Consider the following 18,939-nt stretch of genomic DNA (forward strand, 5'->3'; position numbering starts at 1 on the left):
GACTGTTTCCAAATAAAGTTTCGCTTTTAAGAAAAATAATTAGATTTTGCTCATCTTGGATTATATTTGTTGAAAATTATCCGTCTTATTCTTTTATCGAATTAACACATATTTATTAAGATAAGACACCATTTTGAAACGACAGGAACAAAAATTCTTGTGCAAATTTTTAGTATAATATATTATTTAGAAACTATTCTTACTTTCATTTTACTATAATTAAATAAGTACGACGCTTTAATCTGTTGTTAAGATTGAGAATAACACACCTATATGATTCCGCTGGTGTCCTTCCATCATTTCCATATCTTCATCTCTTTCTTGTTCCTCTTCGACTCTATCTTCTAACTCGTTCTCATCTAATTCTTCTTCTTCTTCTTCTTCGATTTCATCTTGTGGGTCACCTTCTGACCCTGTTTCTTCATATTCCCTTTCAGAACTAAACATGAAAATAATATATTCTTTTTGAAAATTGTTACTTAATTAACAATTTAAAGTAGGTAGGCTTATAACGTATATGAGTTCGTAAGTATGCTTAAAAGTTAGACTTTATACGAATGGAATTTGAGAATTATCCTTATACTACTACGAGGTTATATTCCCTTTCAGAACTAAACATGAAAATAATATATTCTTTTTGAAAATTGTTACTTAATTAACAATTTAAAGTAGGTAGGCTTATAACGTATATGAGTTCGTAAGTATGCTTAAAAGTTAGACTTCATACGAATGGAATTTGAGAATTATCCTTATACTACTACGAGGTTATATTACGAGTATGAGTGTGATTGTTCCTGTTACAATTAATAATACTGTTACGTCGGTAAGAGCGATGCCATCTATCGTCAAATAGCAGAAACGAATATCAAAAGAACTAGTAAAATCGAGAACGCTCGAGAAGTACAACGCCATCTATTTTCAGATAGCGGCAACACACATCGAAAATACTGGACTTGTGAGGAATGTTCTCGATAATTCTAGAGATGTCGTATCGCCTACAAAAGCGTTGCAGTGATGACACGAAATCAGTTAGTAATCGGAACTACTCGAAGTGAAACAGCAAACGGATCACCTGCAGCAAAGCGAAAGAAGCGAATTACGAATTGAAAAGTGTTCTGTGAATGTTCTAAGTGATGAATAGAGTTTTAATTTGCACTTTGGTGGAACTTTCTATCCCGAACCACAGCGTGTAACAGTATTATACCTTATATCAAAAACATTTTCTTCACCAACAGAAAGTCTAAGAGCTTAAGCACAATCGTTCCCGTTACAATTATTACCTAATACATTGCTGCATCATACATACAATAGCTGATATGTGCGATGTTATTGGAGGTTCTGTTTAGAATATTGTAGGCGTTATTTTACGTACTTATCAGTGGTATACGCTTCATCATCATGTATGTATTCATCATCAGTATCACCTTGGACTCCTTCTATAGCTACCATACTCTCTTCCTTTTCTTCACAAGCCTGGATAATAAACTTAACATTAGTAATACATATTGTTTTGATATTTAAAAACTGTTTGTTCTTTGATGTAATTTATTGTTTCATTTGAAAATGCGGCATCTTATATATTTATTATTAATACTATCAGATGGTGCGATCAAATTAGCCCAATTATTAGCACTTGTTGCAAGATAAAGCCAAGAAGAAATTAAGCTCTCGTCAAAGGAATCACTGCCTTCATTTAGAAGGAAGAAGGCGCGTGGAGGAAGACTATAGGAAAGACTATAATAATGTCTATGGGCTCCAATAACCACTTAACACCAGGTAAGTTGTTTGTTTGTTTATTCATCTGAGCAATAAAAACCTATAAAATAAAACCTAAAACCTATGGTATGTAACATGGGCAGATATTTTACGTGCAGAATAAATAAATAGTATAATTTTACTCAAGGAAGATCCGTTATCACAGCCGACTACATCGTCATAATTTTCAATAGTTAAAGCTATATACATATATCTAGCAATGGATTCGATTTGGGCCGCTAGTTTGCATTGGGTTTTGGCCGAGTGCTGTGCCTACTGCCATATACCATTTGGGCTAGAGCTTTTAAAATATGGTATTCAAAGTAAGTAAGAGCCTTACCCCCTCTTCCTTGTCGATATTAGTGAGCGACTCAGCATCCGCCAAGTTGTCAACAGCAATGGCCAAGAACACATTGAGAAGAATATCTATTTATATGTTAATGAATTATTTTTAACTCTTATGTAGGGTCTTTATCTGTCTTCAGACAAGAAATAGGCGATTTCGTAATTAACGTTACCATTACGTTGCTAACGGGCTGTGAGCACTCGTGAACCAAACATGTTTCCGTACGTAATAGTCCATGTGTAATGGAGAGCATCATCAAATAAATTGGAACTTTTGAATATTTTCATATATTACAACATGACATGAATGACACCATATTTGTGGTAGATAATTTTGTAGGATCGATACCATCCTCAGGCCTACTTCCCTTGGTTTTAATTCTGAAACAAGTCTACAGACACATATCTGGCTGCATCGGTTTCTAATTGTTGCTTCAATTATCTTAGGTTGTTTTCCGGTAGTAGATTAAGCGAAGCACTGTCCTTGTTAGCAATTCTCTCAGGTTGAGCCCGTGAGCTCACCTAACAATCTCCGCGAAGTTGGAATAGCCTCTTAGGCTAACAAAAATTAGGTAGGAAAAAGGGTAGGTTGTAACTAGGTAGCTGTACAATTATCTAGGTATTAATAAATAAAGCATCACAGATGTGTGGTTCCTTAACACTCGTCAAGGCTTTTACAAGAAAAGGATACAGTTGCCGCAAATGAACAATATGATGAAATATATACAAGCCACTATTCCGACCGTGCCTGCGCCTCCATATGCTTTTATACCTTCGTACATAACAGCGTTCCAGTCTTCACCAGTCAGGATCTAATTGGATGAGAAGATTTATTAAGAAGTGGATCAACACCACAGACAAACATTTTTAAGAAATAACCTGAGGAGGCAAAGTAGTATGTCAACACAACAGAATAACATTTTAAGAAATAACCAATTCCTATTATTAAGGTCTTGTCGAAAATCTTTCCATGTTTCCAAAGTTATCTGAAGCGGTAATAATATAGCTTGGCTTGATCTAACATAATTTATGTTAATGTCCTGTATTATGGATAGACAGATGACAAATTGACGCAAAAAATAGTTTATCGAAACTGGATCACACTACAAACAAAATATCGCCTTCTACTTTCAAACATGACGGTTGTCGTGCGTATTTTGCAGAATAAGTTATTTATATTTTAGTTTCAGTGTGTGTGAACTCAAAATACACAACTAGGATTAAGGATATTTTTACCTGAAAAACAGTCAATAATGCCTGCCAGAAGCAATCGAAATTGTGCCTATCCTTTTCTTCCACAGGGTCGTAGTTGAATTTCCCTCCAAAAACTTGCATCCCGAGAAGTGCAAAGATCATGATGAACAGGAACAGTAACAGAAGTAGAGATGCGATGGACTGGATCGAGTTGAGGAGTGATGCTACAAGGTTGGACAGTGAACGCCAATATCTGGAAGTTATTGAAAAAGTCTAAGAATATATTGATTAAGACTATTAAGCTATGAAGCTTTTTTTATTGCTCAGATGGGTGGACGAGCTCACAGCCCACCTGGTGTTAAGTGGTTACTGGAGCCCATAGACATCTACAACGTAAATGCGCCACCCATCTTGAGATATAAGTTCTAAGGTCTCAACTATAGTTACAGCGGCTGCCCCACCCTGCAAACCGAAACGCTTCTGCTTCACGGCAGAAATAGGCAGGGCGGTGGTATCTACCCGCGCGGACTCACAAGAGGTCCTACCACCAGTAATGAGCAGTGGTCAGCACTTATGTTTAGGTGAACCGTGAGCGCGTCTGTAAAGTCGGTTTACTGACGATAGTTGAACGTGACAACGTCATAAGAAAATACTGATGGAATGGTTTCATTTTTCAAAAGAAATTTTTGAAAGAAAAGATGAAAGCATGAATATTCGACAATATATCACTGAACATATATTTAATATCGAAAGAATCATTACCTTTATCGCCGCAATTATCGTTACTATAAACAATTAACACCACATTCACTTTTCACTGAACTTCATACTTGACGAAAAAATGTAAATGTATTAATGTATAGCAGCTGTCCACGCGAATGCATCGCTCACTCAAGTAGGAGAGAGACAGATGTCGAACGCTGCCGAACGCGGAGGTGGATTGTGCCTCTTTGTCGCTTGTTGCACGCTTTCGTTTGCACTTCAAGCTTTAAATGGAACGCCTCAGAGCGAGGTAACGCCGTATGAGTCATGTTTTTTCGTGCGGCCTGCTGCCGGCTCCATCGAATGATAAGACGTTGTCACGTCAAAAAGATAGTTTGTTACTATGAACTCACTTCGTAACCTTGAAGACTCGAAGTAGCCTGACGCATCGCAGCACGGAGATGCCCAGTGGAGGCATCACCTCGCTCTTCGTCAGCACCATCTCGCTGATGGAGCCGATCACGACGAAGCAGTCGAAACGGTTGAACAGTGAAACGAAGTAGCCCTGAGAATGTAAGGAGGTGGATGACGAGGAAAATAAACAAGTTATATGATATCAATATTAAGAATACTAACAATACGATTAATTAAATTCATAAAGTACGATTTGCTAATTAGCTGTGTGATTTTATTATGTCTAATTTTTATTGTTGGATTATTAGGATGGACGAGGTCAGAATTGGTGGTATGACGTCTTGTGAGTCCGCGCAGGTAGGTATCACCACCCTGCCTATTTCTGCCGTGAAGCAGTAATGCGTTTCGGTTTGATGCGGCAGCCGTTGTCACTATACTTGAGACCTTAGAACTTATATCTCAAGGTGGGTGGCGCATTTACGTTGTAGATGTCTATGGGCTCCAGTAATCACTTAACATCAGGTGGGCTGTGAGCACGTCCACCCATCTAAGCAATAAATAAAAAAAAGAAGGTAATAAATAGTTCCTGGAGCTTCTAGTCATCACATCGTAAATAAAGCCATCCGCCTTCAGACATAAGGTTGAAATGTCAATTTGTTGTTGTTTGTTGTTTTAAATCTCAATTGTAATATCGCGGTTGTTCCACCCTTCATATAGGAACGCATTATTGCTCCACAGTAAAAATGTGTAGGACGTTGGCACCTACCCGTGTGGCATCAGAATATGTCCTACGAGTAGCAGAGAAGTGGATATAATTAATATTGGGACTTAATCTACGATTAAATAATAAGTCTTATTATTTATTCGTAGGACTTAATGTCCCGAATGTCAAAATTCTTTTTGCTTATGTTCATGACTTGGAAAAACCTTTACATCACTTACTTGCAATCCCAAGCTGTACATTTTGACTAACATTTCTAAAGTGAATAGAGCCACGAAGAACGCGTTCCCGTATTCTTGGAAATGGTCCAGCCACTCTGGTTGCCTGGAACAACATATCATGACACTTAGCGTCAGTGGTGATATCCACACATACCTGTTTTATATGGCCTTCAGGTAGACGAGCATACGGTCGACCTAATGGTGAGTTGGTTACCATCGCTCATGGATCCAAACTATACCAGGAGCACAGCTAAGTCGTCACCTACCACTAAGTATAGTCTACAAGCCTCATTTGACAAATGATTGCAACTTAAGACAGGTTTCATTGGTCTATATGGTCGCGTCATTTCCGTCGCAAGGTATTCATGCATATTTTCATAATGAGTGGAATGACTGTCGTTAAAATAATTGGATCGTTCACTTAATGTCCTAATATGTGTGGCGTGATGATGTGATGAATGAATGCGTCCACGATTCAAATTTCATAATACATAGGGTATTCCGTCCTCAATCTCCAACGAGACTTGAAACTTGACTTTAATAAAAACCAGAGAACCTTATTCTGGAGACTATTGGTTAGTGCATCTGTCTAAATACGCCATAATTCCTATCAACCATCAAATAAATCACTGCATCAATACAAGGTAGAACATTGTAATGGAGGCTGGAGCAATTCGTATAGAACATCAATAAACTCCAGATAAACGACTGAAGACCACACTCTGTAAAAAACTGATGAATATTTAAAAGACAAATTTATTTATTGTTTAATAACCTTACCGATAATGTTCACTGGCGAGCACTACCGTGTTCAGGAAAACTAAAACTATGATCAGCCAGTAGAATGTTTGCGATTTGACTGCTTTCCTACAGGCCCTTTTCATGCGGCGGTTCACCTGGGAATGTGATTTCAAACGTCAGCTCTGTATCTGTTGCAATAATACAATTTAGTCCTAAATATAATGAAAGGGTATCGTAATGAAAATAATTGTCCCTAGGTTGTACCCAAGATGTTCCCATTTCTGGGTGTTTTTTCGCAAGAGCCTTCTCTAAGCTTACATATTATATTTTGCTCTACGTTGCTCTTTCCTAATTTGTAATGCCTGTTCATTTGATTCAATTCCTCGCCTACATTAATCCATTGATCGACTATTTGTTGTTTAAATTATATAAATTGGCAAACAAACAATACCTTATCAAAATCCTTTTTCCATGAGATCGACACTTTCTGTGGTTCAACTGTTTCTACGCCGAGATGATCCGTGGAATCGTGCTCGTTCTGTGTCGGTCCTGGGTATAAATAACAAAGAGTCTTCATCGCCTTCTTACATTCATTCTAAAATGGTGTGGTCGACCATATTAAGGCTATTGTTGTATTTGGAAAACAGCGTTTCACTTCCAGCCATATGCATTTCGTAAAGACGTATTGGGAGTAGTAGACTTTGGATCAGACCATTAGCGAAACCAGAATAAGGCATATCAAAAATCGGGGCGCTTGACCGGGAAATATATTGAAAAAGTTGATCATATTGATCAAAATGGTCAAATGGCAGGTTCTTTGCCGGTGTTATGGTTAACTAGAAATACTTGTACATATGAAATAGAAATACATTTTTATTGTACAAATGAGTGTATGAGCTCCCAGCCCCCTTGTGGTCAGTGGACACCGTAATAGCGCAACGAAATATACGTGATTCTGTCACACATATTAAGACTTGGCGTCTGTCTCATGGTATAGTTTAACCGCTGTCTTCCACTCCGGAACACATGGCTGCCACGCAACTAAAATATGCAGAGCATGTGTGTAGCTATGCTAAAAACAAAGCCACGAAACAGCGACGTGCGAGTAACACAATAATTCTACTCGTAATTACAACAGACGAACATTAAGCTGCAAACTATCCCGTTACAATTGATTCCGAATTTTACTGCTCCCTTTGTGTTTCTCAGCCAGCTAATACCAATAAATTTTTACGATACTTTAACCAGATTAGTTCACAAGAGAACAGGTTTATTTCTGTACCTCCGAAATCTCCTTTCTGATTGCTGTTGTCATGTTGGTCCACGGGCTCCAAGTATTCCGCTTGAGTGATCCAATCTAGGTAACCTTTCAAATCTTCTTCTAACTGCTGCTTTTCTCTTAACTTCTGGAAGTCACCTCGGTTCTTCGCTTTCTCTCTTTCTTTGGAGAACTCACTGCGGGATGAGAATATTTTATAATCAGTAATTTCATCCATTTCAAATGTAAAATAATAAATTAAATAGATGTTCGTCTGTTCAGTCAATGCAAGCCTATTTCATTTTTGGTTGCTCAATAGCATAATCGACATTCAGTATTTTTTAATAATGAATTAAATTTTTTATCGCCTTTTATCAACACGTCAAGGTAATAAGCATGATGTATGCGATCGATCGATATCAGTCGAATGTGCCCTAAACACATTATTTCGGATTCTCCCGATCCACTAACGGTGCTTTTAGGTACCCCAAGCATCGGTCATCATTCTCGTCGAACCTGTCGCTAGCGACAAAGGGTTCGGCGAGTAAATTAATCCACAGACACAGCCCACTGAGTTTTAGGCAGGGTCTTCTCAGTGGGTCGCATTTCCGATCCGGTGGTAGATTCTGCGAAGCACTACCCTTGCTAGGGCTAGTGTTAGCATTCTCACCTTGCTAGAGCCCCGTGCGCTCACCTACTAGTTCGGTAACGCGGGCATAGCTCTCTAAAGCTACCAACATAGGTAGAAAAAAAAAGAAGGGGAATGGTTTGCTAAATTCGAGTTTCAAGTCATATTCAACAAAGTCGAGATGTTAGAAATGACTTCGTAATGTACACATATCAGGACCGCGAAATTATAATATAATATGTATTATTACTTTGGCCATCTGTCTTGACCCACTGACTTGGATCATTAGGGTAAACAAGATTTTTCATCTGCTCTGTATTGCATTTAATTAGGTATAGCTTTCAATATTAAGAATAATTAGTACCTACTATGACTGGACATTGTTTTCTTACCCGGACAACACACCGAGAATCAGGTTCATCACGAAGAAAGCTCCCAGAATCACCATCGAAACGAAGTAAATCCATTCCCAGCTGTTACCCATGGCATCTTGGATCTACAGTAAATAGTAATTACAGTATTGTTATCAGTTAAACCGAGATAGGCAAATAGATTAAAGTGAAACGGTAGCAGTGGTTGAAGGTTGAAGTCATATAGTCTACTTAGGGCCTCTGATTTGTAGCAGTAACGATCATTAGCATTAAATTTCTACCCCAAAGCAGGCATGTGTTCTAATTTAATGGGTTGAATATATGGTTAACATAAAGTGATAGCTAAAATATGTTTACTTTCTCATTTATTCAAATTAGTACAATATAGATATATACATTCATTACTATACCACTATACCAAGCACCTTATAGATATGGGCGCAAACGCCACTATTAGCAATAATTAACATAAAAAATAAATGAACGCCAGTGAACATGTAAAAATCACTAAAATATGTATTGTGAATATTAAGCTATATTTTGTAATTACATTTGTTTGTATAAAAGAAGTTGTAGTTGCTATAACCAGGACAAAATGGCTAATTGTGTAAAAACTAAGACGTGGCTTTTTGTAATCAACGAGTAATGTTAAAGTTTGATAGAATTGTATTGTATTTTAGTTGTAAAAGATCGACAATTGTCGACAATCGACATATACATATTGGTCACGGATGCATAAATTCCTTTAAATCTAAGATAAGCTACGTACATTATACATGACATCGGTCCACCCTTCAAGCGTGATGCATTGGAAGACGGTTAGCATGGAGAGACCGAAATTGTCAAAGTTGGTGATGCCGAAGTTAGGGCCAGGCCAGCCCTCGCGACACTCCATCTCTGGGCCGAGGGAGGAGCAGTTGAAGCCATTGTCGTTGTCACACGGATGGGGACTGTCCATTATCTCATCTGGAATTTTGAGACTACAAATCAACTAAGCTGCACAACATGAGATCACGCGAGCATATAATGCGCTACTAACCACATGTACCATTACTAGGTAGAATAACATCTTGCTTTATTCTGAGTGAATTAATAAAAATCAAGAAGTTGACCCCACAAAATAAGGCCTTTTTTGTTCTCCGGCGTATTAACTCACTTAAACTTTTTATTTACTTATTTATTTTATTATTATTTGTGGTCATAGGTTAACAAAGATGGTGCAAACTGTGGGGTATGAGCAAAATCGAACACAATAAACAGCCCCTAACGATAGGCAGAATTAGCTATACATTATAATCACTCATCATCATCATTATCCTGCCCTTTTCCCAGTCACCTGGGGTCGGCGCAACATGTTTTCTCCTTCCATACTCTTCTATCATATACAATTTCTTCGCTCACTCCCCTCTTACCCATATCGTCTTTCACACAATCCATCCATTTCTTTTTAGATCTACCTCTTCTTCTATATCCTTCCACATTCATAGTTAACACTCTCTTACCAACCTCATTTTCATTTCGTCTCATCACATGTCCATACCATCTCAAACGCGCACTCCTCAGCTTCTCTGTCACAGGTGCCACTTTCAGACTTCCTCTAACATATTCATTCCGTATTCTATCCATTCTCGTTACTCTACATATCCATCGCAACATTCGCATCTCTGCTGCATGCAATCGCCTTATACATTATAATCACTATAGAGATTATTTTTAAAGACTAAACACAATTCAGACCTGTATATTTATTGAAGCAGCTCTTGTGCATCTTCCCGGAGAACAGCTCGAGACCGATGATGGCGTAGATGATGATGACGAATATCACAAGTAAAGCTATGTGGAGGAGAGGGACCATCGCTTTTAAGATAGAGTTTAGCACGATCTGCAGACCTGTCGTCGAAAACCACCAGTTTATGAACTTGCGTCCAATTCAGGATAACAAGTCTACTTCTAATACCTACTTGCATATGACCTTCAAGCTTAATAATTTTAAAATAACTACCAATTACTATTGGTTACTGCTGGTCAAGAACATGGATAATACCAAGGTCACACAACCAAGCCGATTTCTACCGTTGAGGATTTTCAAACTTCGTTTGAAGAAGAGTACATCATAGTGTTCGGACAATTCAGTGGAAGTCTCATAGCCAGATGTTGCAGGCTAATATTACGTTCGCACTGTCAATGAAAGTAATGGTTCCAGATGGTAGGTATGAATGCCATTACCGGAGGCTGGTATTATCGGAAGGGGATAACCGGATCATTTCAAATATTTCTTCTGATTATTGTATAAAGTTGGCACGGTCTGTAGGGTCAATGGGTAAGCTGGGTTACTTGGGCTTTGTGTGTTTTGCGCCATGCACTCTGTTTGGTCCGTTTAGATCACTTTTTAACTTATAATGCAGAATATAACACACGAAGTTATGAGGAAATTTTTGACATTAGAGGCAGGTTGGAAATCGGTAGACAGTGGCTTGACTCAGTCCCTGACATTGCTGAAGTTCATGGGCGACGGTAACCGCTCATCATCAGGTGGGCCGTATGCTCGTCTGCCTGTAAAGGACTTAAAAAAATAAATCCACGTTTATATCTGTTCAAGTACGTATCTAATATAAAAACGATTGATTAGAGAAGGATTGTCTTCAAAATGCTTACTCGGTACTCCAGAGACCAGCCTGAGTGGGCGAAGTACTCTGAACGCTCGTAGAGCTTTTACATCGAAAGAGTCCTTGAAGATGCTTGACAGGACTGTGCTCACCATGCTGGAACAAACATTGATGGATTAAAGCTTGTCAAATCCCTGTCAGCGTCGGTTTTGGAACGAAGTTCCTTATGGGAAGATACGGAGGGTTTTTTTTTTTTTTTTTTTTTTCGGGCCGGGGGCCGAACCTCCTACGAGGTCCCCGCGCCTAGGGGGCGCGCGGGGTATGTGAGACTCAACGATCTGCAGGTGTTGAGAGCAGATCGTGGGCCCAAGGATTTTAGGGCCCACCCACTAAACGACTCCCCTGCACTCTTACACCCGACGTCCGATCTCCGTCCGGGGTCAGAACCCGTTCAGAGTAGGGGGTTCCCGCGGTCAACACTACAACCAGACACGCGGCGCCACCCCGAGGACGCCCGACCGACGGGTCGTCGAGGCGATAGTCGACGACCAACGACGTCGGTCTCCGCGGTACGGCGGCCCTACCAGGCCGCCCGGGCGGTGCCGCTGGTGTTCCGGGATACCCCGCTGGGCCAGAACCAGCCTGCCGGGTCGGAACGCGATACACCGCCGACCGGGTTGCTCTTCAACAGTATGTTCGGCGACGACAGCGACGACGAAAATGCGGACCGCATCGCAGTCCGCAGCCGCCGACGCGCCGTCCCGTCCTCCTGGTGCCAGCGCGCTAGAGTGACGGTAGCGTGCGGCGCAGCCTCAACCCCCTTAGGTCGCCCCGTGACCATCACCGGGAGGAGACTGCCTCCTCATAGGGGCTGGAGCTGGACAAACGCCCTCCTCCGAACCCCGGCTCGACGGCGGCGGCACGGCGCCGAGAGGGAAGAAGAGCTCTCCCTCTCCCGTTCCGCCGCCTCCTTCTGCGAGATGGTGGACTCGCAGAAGTCGAGCATCGCCTGCCAGGACTCGTCGCTGCCGAGCATCGTAGCCACGACGGTCGGAAGCGACAAGTCCGGTCCTATTTTTGCAACGAGGACGCGGCGTTGCTCCGCGAAAGCGGGGCAGTACGCGAGCGTGTGCTCCGCCGTGTCCTCGTTGCAGCCACTGCAGTGGTGGCACTTCGGCGTCGGCTCCCTCCGGGCGACGAGGTGCAGGTAGCGACCGAAACAGCCGTGTCCCGTGAGCACCTGCGTCGCTCGGAAGGTGAGACGTCCTCGGTCGCGATTCACCCAGTCCGAGAGGACCGGGCGGATCGCCTCGACGGTCCGTCGCCCGTAGGCGGGGTCCGCCAGGCGGCGAGACCAGGCCTCGAGCACGGAACGCCGAGATTGAAGCTTCCGCGCTCGAACTTCCGCCGCGCCAGGACGCGGCTCCCCCCTGGAGCGGAGATCGCATCGCCACTCGTAATCCGCAGCGAGCGCCTCCGCTTCCAGGTCCCAGGGAGGCGTCCCAGCTAGCACGCACGCCGCCTCGAACGAGACGGTGCGGTATCCACGAACCTATTATATATTAGAACCGAAATATATTATTAGATATTTTTTTATAAATCATTGTGAATAAAATAAAGTTGATAGCTTTGTAAAGCAGTTTTTATTTTTATTTTTATCAATAAAAAAATCATTATAAAAAATGTATACCCGAATATTTATTTTTTTATACTTCGAATAGAACTTAAAATTAATATTTGTATGTTAAGGAACTACGTTCCTATCCGGTGTTCCACGACACCACACGTCTTTGCTCAGATGGGTGCAATGAAGGGGTCAGCTAGTATAGTATATTTTTAATACTTATTGATGCTTCTTTGCTGAAAGAACTAACAGTAACATAAGTCTTTGTCTAACTTAGAAGGAATTTATGAAGGCAAATACAAAAATAGAGATTAAAATGAGACAGCCCGAAAAATATACTAAGATGGTTTTTTTTTTTTTTTTTTTTTATTGCCTTTGTAGGCAGACGGGCATACGGCCCACCTGATGGTGAGTGGTTACCGTCGCCCATGGACTTCAGCAATGCCAGGGGCAGAGCCAAGCCGCTGCCTACCGCTTAATACTCTCCATAAGCCTCGTTTGAAGAAGGACATGTCATAGCGCTCGGGAAACACCGTGGAGGGGAGCTCATTCCATAGCTGGATGGTACGTGGCAAAAAAGATCTCTGGAAACGCACTGTGGATGACCGCAGTGGCTCCAGGTAGTATGGATGAACTCTACTCCGGTGGCGGGCGGTGCGACGGTAAAAACGAGATGCTGGTATCATCTCGAACAATTCCTCAGAGCACTCCCCATGGAACATACGGTACAAAATACAGAGGGAACCGAAGTCCCTCCGCAGACCCAGAGGCTCCAAACGATCCGAGAGAATTATACTACTACTACTACTACTCGATTACCCCATCACTATGAATACCCATTTATGTTTTTATTGGATAAAAACACTTCGATAGATTTATAACTGTAATTTTACAGCGAGACAACAATTCTCGTAGCTCGGCCATCCAATCCGCGGATAGCAACATCGTATGAGTGCGCATTTGAAGATCAAAACCATTAAAACAAGGACACAAGGCCATCAAACGTTACTCAGAGCCAGTGAACTTATCTTGTTCGGGTTGTGTACACGGTTTAGCATTTTATTGCTGTGTACCATAAAAACTCGAGAGAAATCTAGTCTGATTAAAATACATTCAAATATTTGCTTTTATACAATTAATTTTACAAAGCAATAAAGGATATTTGTCTGAATTTTAATTACATTTATACCGAAGTGCTGGTATCATAGCTTTCAGTGTTTTTTTTATCGCTAAGAAACTTTTTCAAACGGGATTTTACGAAGATAGTAGCTTAGCTGTGTCCTTCGCATGATTTTAAATACATAGAAAGAAAAGGAAGCCTTTTTGTTTCTTTCTTCATTGTGCCGATCTAAAGGGTGCGACATTCTTTATACAATGTATGTAAGGTATAAAGTGGTAACCAAATTGAGATTTCTATGGGCTCTTATAACGACCAAGTGTCCGTCGAGCCGTCTCTGTACACAAAAATGTAAATTATACCAAACCAAACTGTAAATTATTCGAAATAACAAAAAAATAAATAATTAAATAACCAACACGAGATTAAGCCGTGAAGGTAGCTTTACTAAACAAAATCAGATTTTTACGAACATTAGACAAAATAAATAAATAAATAAAAACAGTAACACATCATTCTTGTTTTTATTGCATCCTGGATAAAATAATTGTAACGAAAGCGTGACCGTTTGATTGATGTTTTAATATTCTGCCACCGTCCGTAGCTTGGAGCCGACAACGAAATAATTGCCGAGGAGGTATGGCGCCGGCGTGACGGCCGATCGTAAAAGACACAGTCATAGCTACAATAGTACAGGAGATAAGCTAGAATGGGGTTCAGTTTGCTTAGTGCGAGTTCTTTAACGTTCTGGATAGCGTAAAAGTTAACTCAAATTTGTTAGGAGATGGAACGTTTGCCTACGTTTGCCGCTAGGGGCGCTGTTCCAACTCCATACAAATTTGAGTTAACTTTTACGCGGTCGAGAACGTTAAAAAGCTCGCACTAAGCACACTGAAGCTATTTGATAAAATATACACGGGCAGGCCAGCTTACAATCCATCTTAAGCGTTTTAATGATGGTGAGGCATATATAATAACCATGGAAATCCTTTCAATTTACTTATTTAATTTATCTATACTAATATTATAAAGAGGAAAGGTTTGTTTGTTTGTTTGTATTGAATAGGCTCCGAAACTACTGAACCGATTTGAAAAATTATTTCACTGTTTGGAAGCTACACTATTCCCGAGTGACATAGGTTATAATCTTTTTTGAAATAAAATTAGTGATCCTTACTAAAACTCCAATAATGTAACCCAAAGTGTAAACAGATTACCTAATATATTCATTACATCGAGTGCGCTGCGAAAACTATTGATAATAGAATAAAATAATGTACTACGACTTTGTAGAACACATTATTATTTACAAAAAGTGTCGCGACATCATGTGTCTAACTATTATAGTTATGCCGCAATAAGTGTTCTTTTATTTAAAAAAATAAAACAACGTTAAATATCGATGACATTTTTGTTAAAGACCCGAGCGGAGGCTGAGCTGGGCGCTATCTTTTAAAAAGTAAAATTGCTAATGTAGATTTAAAAGCAAAATAAAGTAAAAAGAGTACGTCAAAGTATATCCGGTTGAGTTTCTTTCGTCAGCTCGTCAGCTGTTTTCAACATTAGCGGTACATTTATTTTGACATTCCACATGTTATGCTTATCGAATTAAACTATTTAAATTTGAATATTATGGTTGCAAAGCAATCACGCATTCTGATTTGGAGCGTAAGACAAAAATTTGGGTGTTGGAGTTGATGTCTCAAACCTGTGTGCAACATTCAGGTTAAGATGTCTACAGGCTCTGGCGCTTTAATGTCAGGCGGACCGTTTGCTTGTCTACCCCTCGAGTACTATAAAATGTCGCAGGATCGGACGCCTTCCGTCAAAATGAATTTAAGTCGTCGTGGCCTAAAGGATAAGAAGTCCGGTGCATTCGTAGCGATGCACCGATGTTCGAATCCCGCAGGCGGGTACCAATTTTTCTCACAAAATACGTATGTATTCGATAAATGTTCACGATTGACTTCCACGGTGAAGGAATAACATCGTGTAATAAAAATCAAACCCGCAAAATTATAATTTGCGTAATTACTGGTGGTAGGACTTCTTGTGAGTCCGCGCGGGTAAGTATCACCGCCCTGCCTATTTCTGCCGTGAAGCAGTATTGCGTTTCGGTCTGAAGAGTAGGGCAGCCGTTGTAACTATCTTAGAACTTATATCTCAAGGTGGGTGGCGCATTTACGTTGTAGATGTCTATGGGCCCCAGTAACCACTTAACACCAGGTGGGCTGTGAGCTCGTCCACCCATCTAAGCCATAAAAAAAGAGCTCCCTGCTTGTAAACACCTAAAAAAACTTCAGCACTCCTTTGAAGCAGTGATTTGATAGGAACTCTGGTATACTCAGACGGATTCACAGAGTTGCATAGCAGTTACCGTATACAGCTTCTTTGTCTACCATAACAATTAGAGAACCGCATACATACCCGATAACCACTATAGTGAAGTCGAGCAAATTCCATCCGTTTCTAAGGTACGACCCTGGATGCATCACGAAGCCATAAGCGATGATCTTCATCACGCATTCCCCGGTGAAGATCACAAGGAATACGTATTCAATTTTCTCCTGCGGGAAGTTATTGCTGTTGTTATTAATAAAGTAGATAAGAAATTACAAATGCTTAACACGTTGACTGCCGTGACATGCTATTTTTGGTGGGACCTCTTGTGAGTCCGCACGGGTAGGTACCACCACCCTGCCTATTTCTGCCGTGAAGCAGTAATCCGTTTCTGTTTGAAGGGTAGGGCAGCCGTTGTAACTATACTGAGACCTTAGAACTTATATCTGAAGGTGGGTGGCGCATTTACGTTGTAGATGTCTATGGGCTCCAGTAACCACTTAACACCAGGTGGGCTGTGAGCTCGTCCACTCATCTAAGCAATAAAAATAAAAAAAATGTATGTCACCGGTGCCCTACGCGGCGCTCTGAAGTAATTATATCAATTTCTGTTACTAAGCGCCTGGATTGCCTAGTTATGCCTTCTTTTGTTTGGTAATGTATGCTTCAGTATTTTAGGTCTCTTAGGAATAGATTCATTCTCATTATCTTCGGATTCGTCTTTCTCAGAGTCTACTAGATACTCCGGCGCCTTAGTGGAAAGATCGAAGAGAGAAATCGTAATAATTACTTTAGTGTGCCGCGTACGGAACCAATGACCTACGTGACAGTCAACGTATTAATCTGGTAATGGTAAAATGGTGAATTGTTTAAAACTGGTATCGATTTCATCTTGGCTATATCTTGTGTAGCCAAATTGATAGTAACAAATCAAAACAAATCAAATCAAAAAGTTTTTATTCAACATAAATGAAAGTACATGCTTGTTGAACGTCAAAAAGAACTACGAGGGCGGCACTGAAAATTTCGGGAATTAACGAAGTGACACAACATTACTATTTAAAAATGTATTTATTGCTTTTCGAAGTATTCTCCGCGAAATTTGACACATTTTTCCAAACGATGGAACCAATCATTGAAGCAACCATTCCATTCGGAAGTTGGGGTCTCCAAAATGGCCGTTTTGTAGGCGTCCACAGCTTCTTCAGGTGATGAAAATCTCTGTCCACGCAATTTATTCTTTATTTTAGGGAAAGTATAGAAATCATTAGGGCTTCGGTCAGGGCTGTACGGCGGATGGTCTAATAATTCTATGTTTTCTTACTCTAAAAACTCTTTTGTTCTGTGCGCGGTGTGAGAACTCGCATTGTCGTGATGGAGGATGATGCGGCGGTTGCAGTTCTCTTTACGGAGTTCAGAAACGACCTGTGGCAAACAAATGCTAGCATACCATTCTGCATTAACCGTTCTTTGTCCCTCAAGAGGAATAGTCGTAACGTGGCCGGATTTGGAGACAAACGTGGCCACCATTTTCTTTGCAACACTCCGTGAACGAACAATTTTTGTTGGCTTTAACTCATTTTCGAACACCCAAACTCGTGACTGGTTTTTTGTTTCGGGTTTGTACGCGTATATTCAGGATTCGTCACCTGATACAATGTTGTATACAGCATTTGAGGATCCTGCGTGGAATCTTTCGAGAGTTCTGACGCACCAAGTAACGCGAGCCGCTTTTTGCTCTTCACAGAGCGAATGCGGTATCCATCGGGAAAACAACTTTTTTACACCTAATTGTTCATGCAAGATTATTTGTATTTGACTCATGCCAATGTCTAAAGTTGCCTGAATTTCGCGGTATGTCACATGTCGATCTTCCTCAATCAGCTTACGCACAGCATCAACATTTTTTTGGGTGACTGCAGTTTTTGGACGACCTTGACGGGGATCATCACTGAGCTTGACACGTCCACGTTGAAACTCAGCAAACCAGCGATAAATTGTGGTTTTGAATGGGGCTTCATCACCAAATGCAGAAATCATCCGGTCAACACACTGTTTTTGTGTTAAACCACTTCGAAAGTCATAATAAATCATCGCTCTTGAATTTTCTCGAGTCAATTCCATTTTCTCAACGACTAAACAAGTTTGACAAAACCTCGTGACAAGACGGAGAATCTTTTTTTAAATAAATAAATGGTATTCGATTTTTAAAACCAAGGAGTTTTCAATTAAAAAGATTTTAATATGACAGGAACAGTGGAAATATTCCATTCCCGATACTTTTAGTGCAGCCTAGTACCGCCAATTCACAAGAACTAGCCTCCGTCCTGAGAAGAATTGGTAAGAAACTCAGCGGGCGTCCTTTTTTTTTTAAATATTAGATAAAAAAAAAATTATATTAGATTTTTTTTTAATATTCATTTTTACAATGAGTATTATAACATAACAATTATTACAATATTGAAATGCCCGGAGCGAGCAATGACACGAATAACACGAATGATGATGAATGATCCACAATTTTGTAGGAATGCTTGCAGACTCTGATCGCACTGAAATATTGACTGCAGATGAGACATTTGAATTTTCGCACAAGATTGATACTTTTCAGAAGCGGAGGAATTGTGCATGAGGAGCAAAGTGTAAATCGTCATTTGTGTCTAAAATGGTCAACGTAGGTGCTTCTTTGCACAGGATTAGCTAGACCATGCAGCGGTTTGGCTCTGCCCTTGGTATTGCTGAAGTCCATGGGCGACGGTAACCACTCACTCAGGTGAGCCGTATGCTCTTCTATCGACAGGAGCAATAAAAAAAAACCAACGACGGTCAGCCTTTACGACAGTAAGTTGGTAACTCGTTCATTAAACAATTGTGGTAATATACAATAATCCCTCCTATAACG

At 40.5% G+C, this 18,939-nt stretch overlaps 1 protein-coding gene across 14 annotated transcripts in view; it reads right to left on the reverse strand.

Moving 5' to 3' along the window:
- The window catches only part of LOC114251688 (Ca[2+]-channel protein alpha[[1]] subunit D), a 97,609-nt gene that overhangs the window by 31,067 nt on the left and 47,603 nt on the right, over positions 1-18,939 (reverse strand). For all 14 annotated transcript variants that reach the window (XR_016325619.1, XM_089739339.1, XM_089739342.1 and 11 more), the window contains exons 5-19: positions 16,125-16,264; positions 11,006-11,112; positions 10,088-10,240; positions 9,120-9,316; positions 8,372-8,475; positions 7,376-7,548; positions 6,545-6,642; positions 6,133-6,248; positions 5,353-5,455; positions 4,410-4,561; positions 3,337-3,547; positions 2,792-2,912; positions 2,096-2,181; positions 1,373-1,473; positions 270-439 (exon numbers count right to left, since the gene is read on the reverse strand). Coding sequence is in view for 13 of the 14 variants with exons in the window: in XM_089739339.1 (XP_089595465.1) it covers positions 270-439; positions 1,373-1,473; positions 2,096-2,181; positions 2,792-2,912; positions 3,337-3,547; positions 4,410-4,561; positions 5,353-5,455; positions 6,133-6,248; positions 6,545-6,642; positions 7,376-7,548; positions 8,372-8,475; positions 9,120-9,316; positions 10,088-10,240; positions 11,006-11,112; positions 16,125-16,264 (2,032 nt within the window). In the remaining variant the exon portion in view is untranslated. The remainder of the gene's footprint in view (positions 1-269; positions 440-1,372; positions 1,474-2,095; positions 2,182-2,791; positions 2,913-3,336; positions 3,548-4,409; positions 4,562-5,352; positions 5,456-6,132; positions 6,249-6,544; positions 6,643-7,375; positions 7,549-8,371; positions 8,476-9,119; positions 9,317-10,087; positions 10,241-11,005; positions 11,113-16,124; positions 16,265-18,939) is intronic.

The sequence above is a fragment of the Bombyx mandarina genome, chromosome A1 (genome assembly GCF_030267445.1).
Source record: "Bombyx mandarina strain Sakado chromosome A1, ASM3026744v2".
Taxonomy (NCBI): Eukaryota; Metazoa; Arthropoda; class Insecta; order Lepidoptera; family Bombycidae; genus Bombyx; species Bombyx mandarina.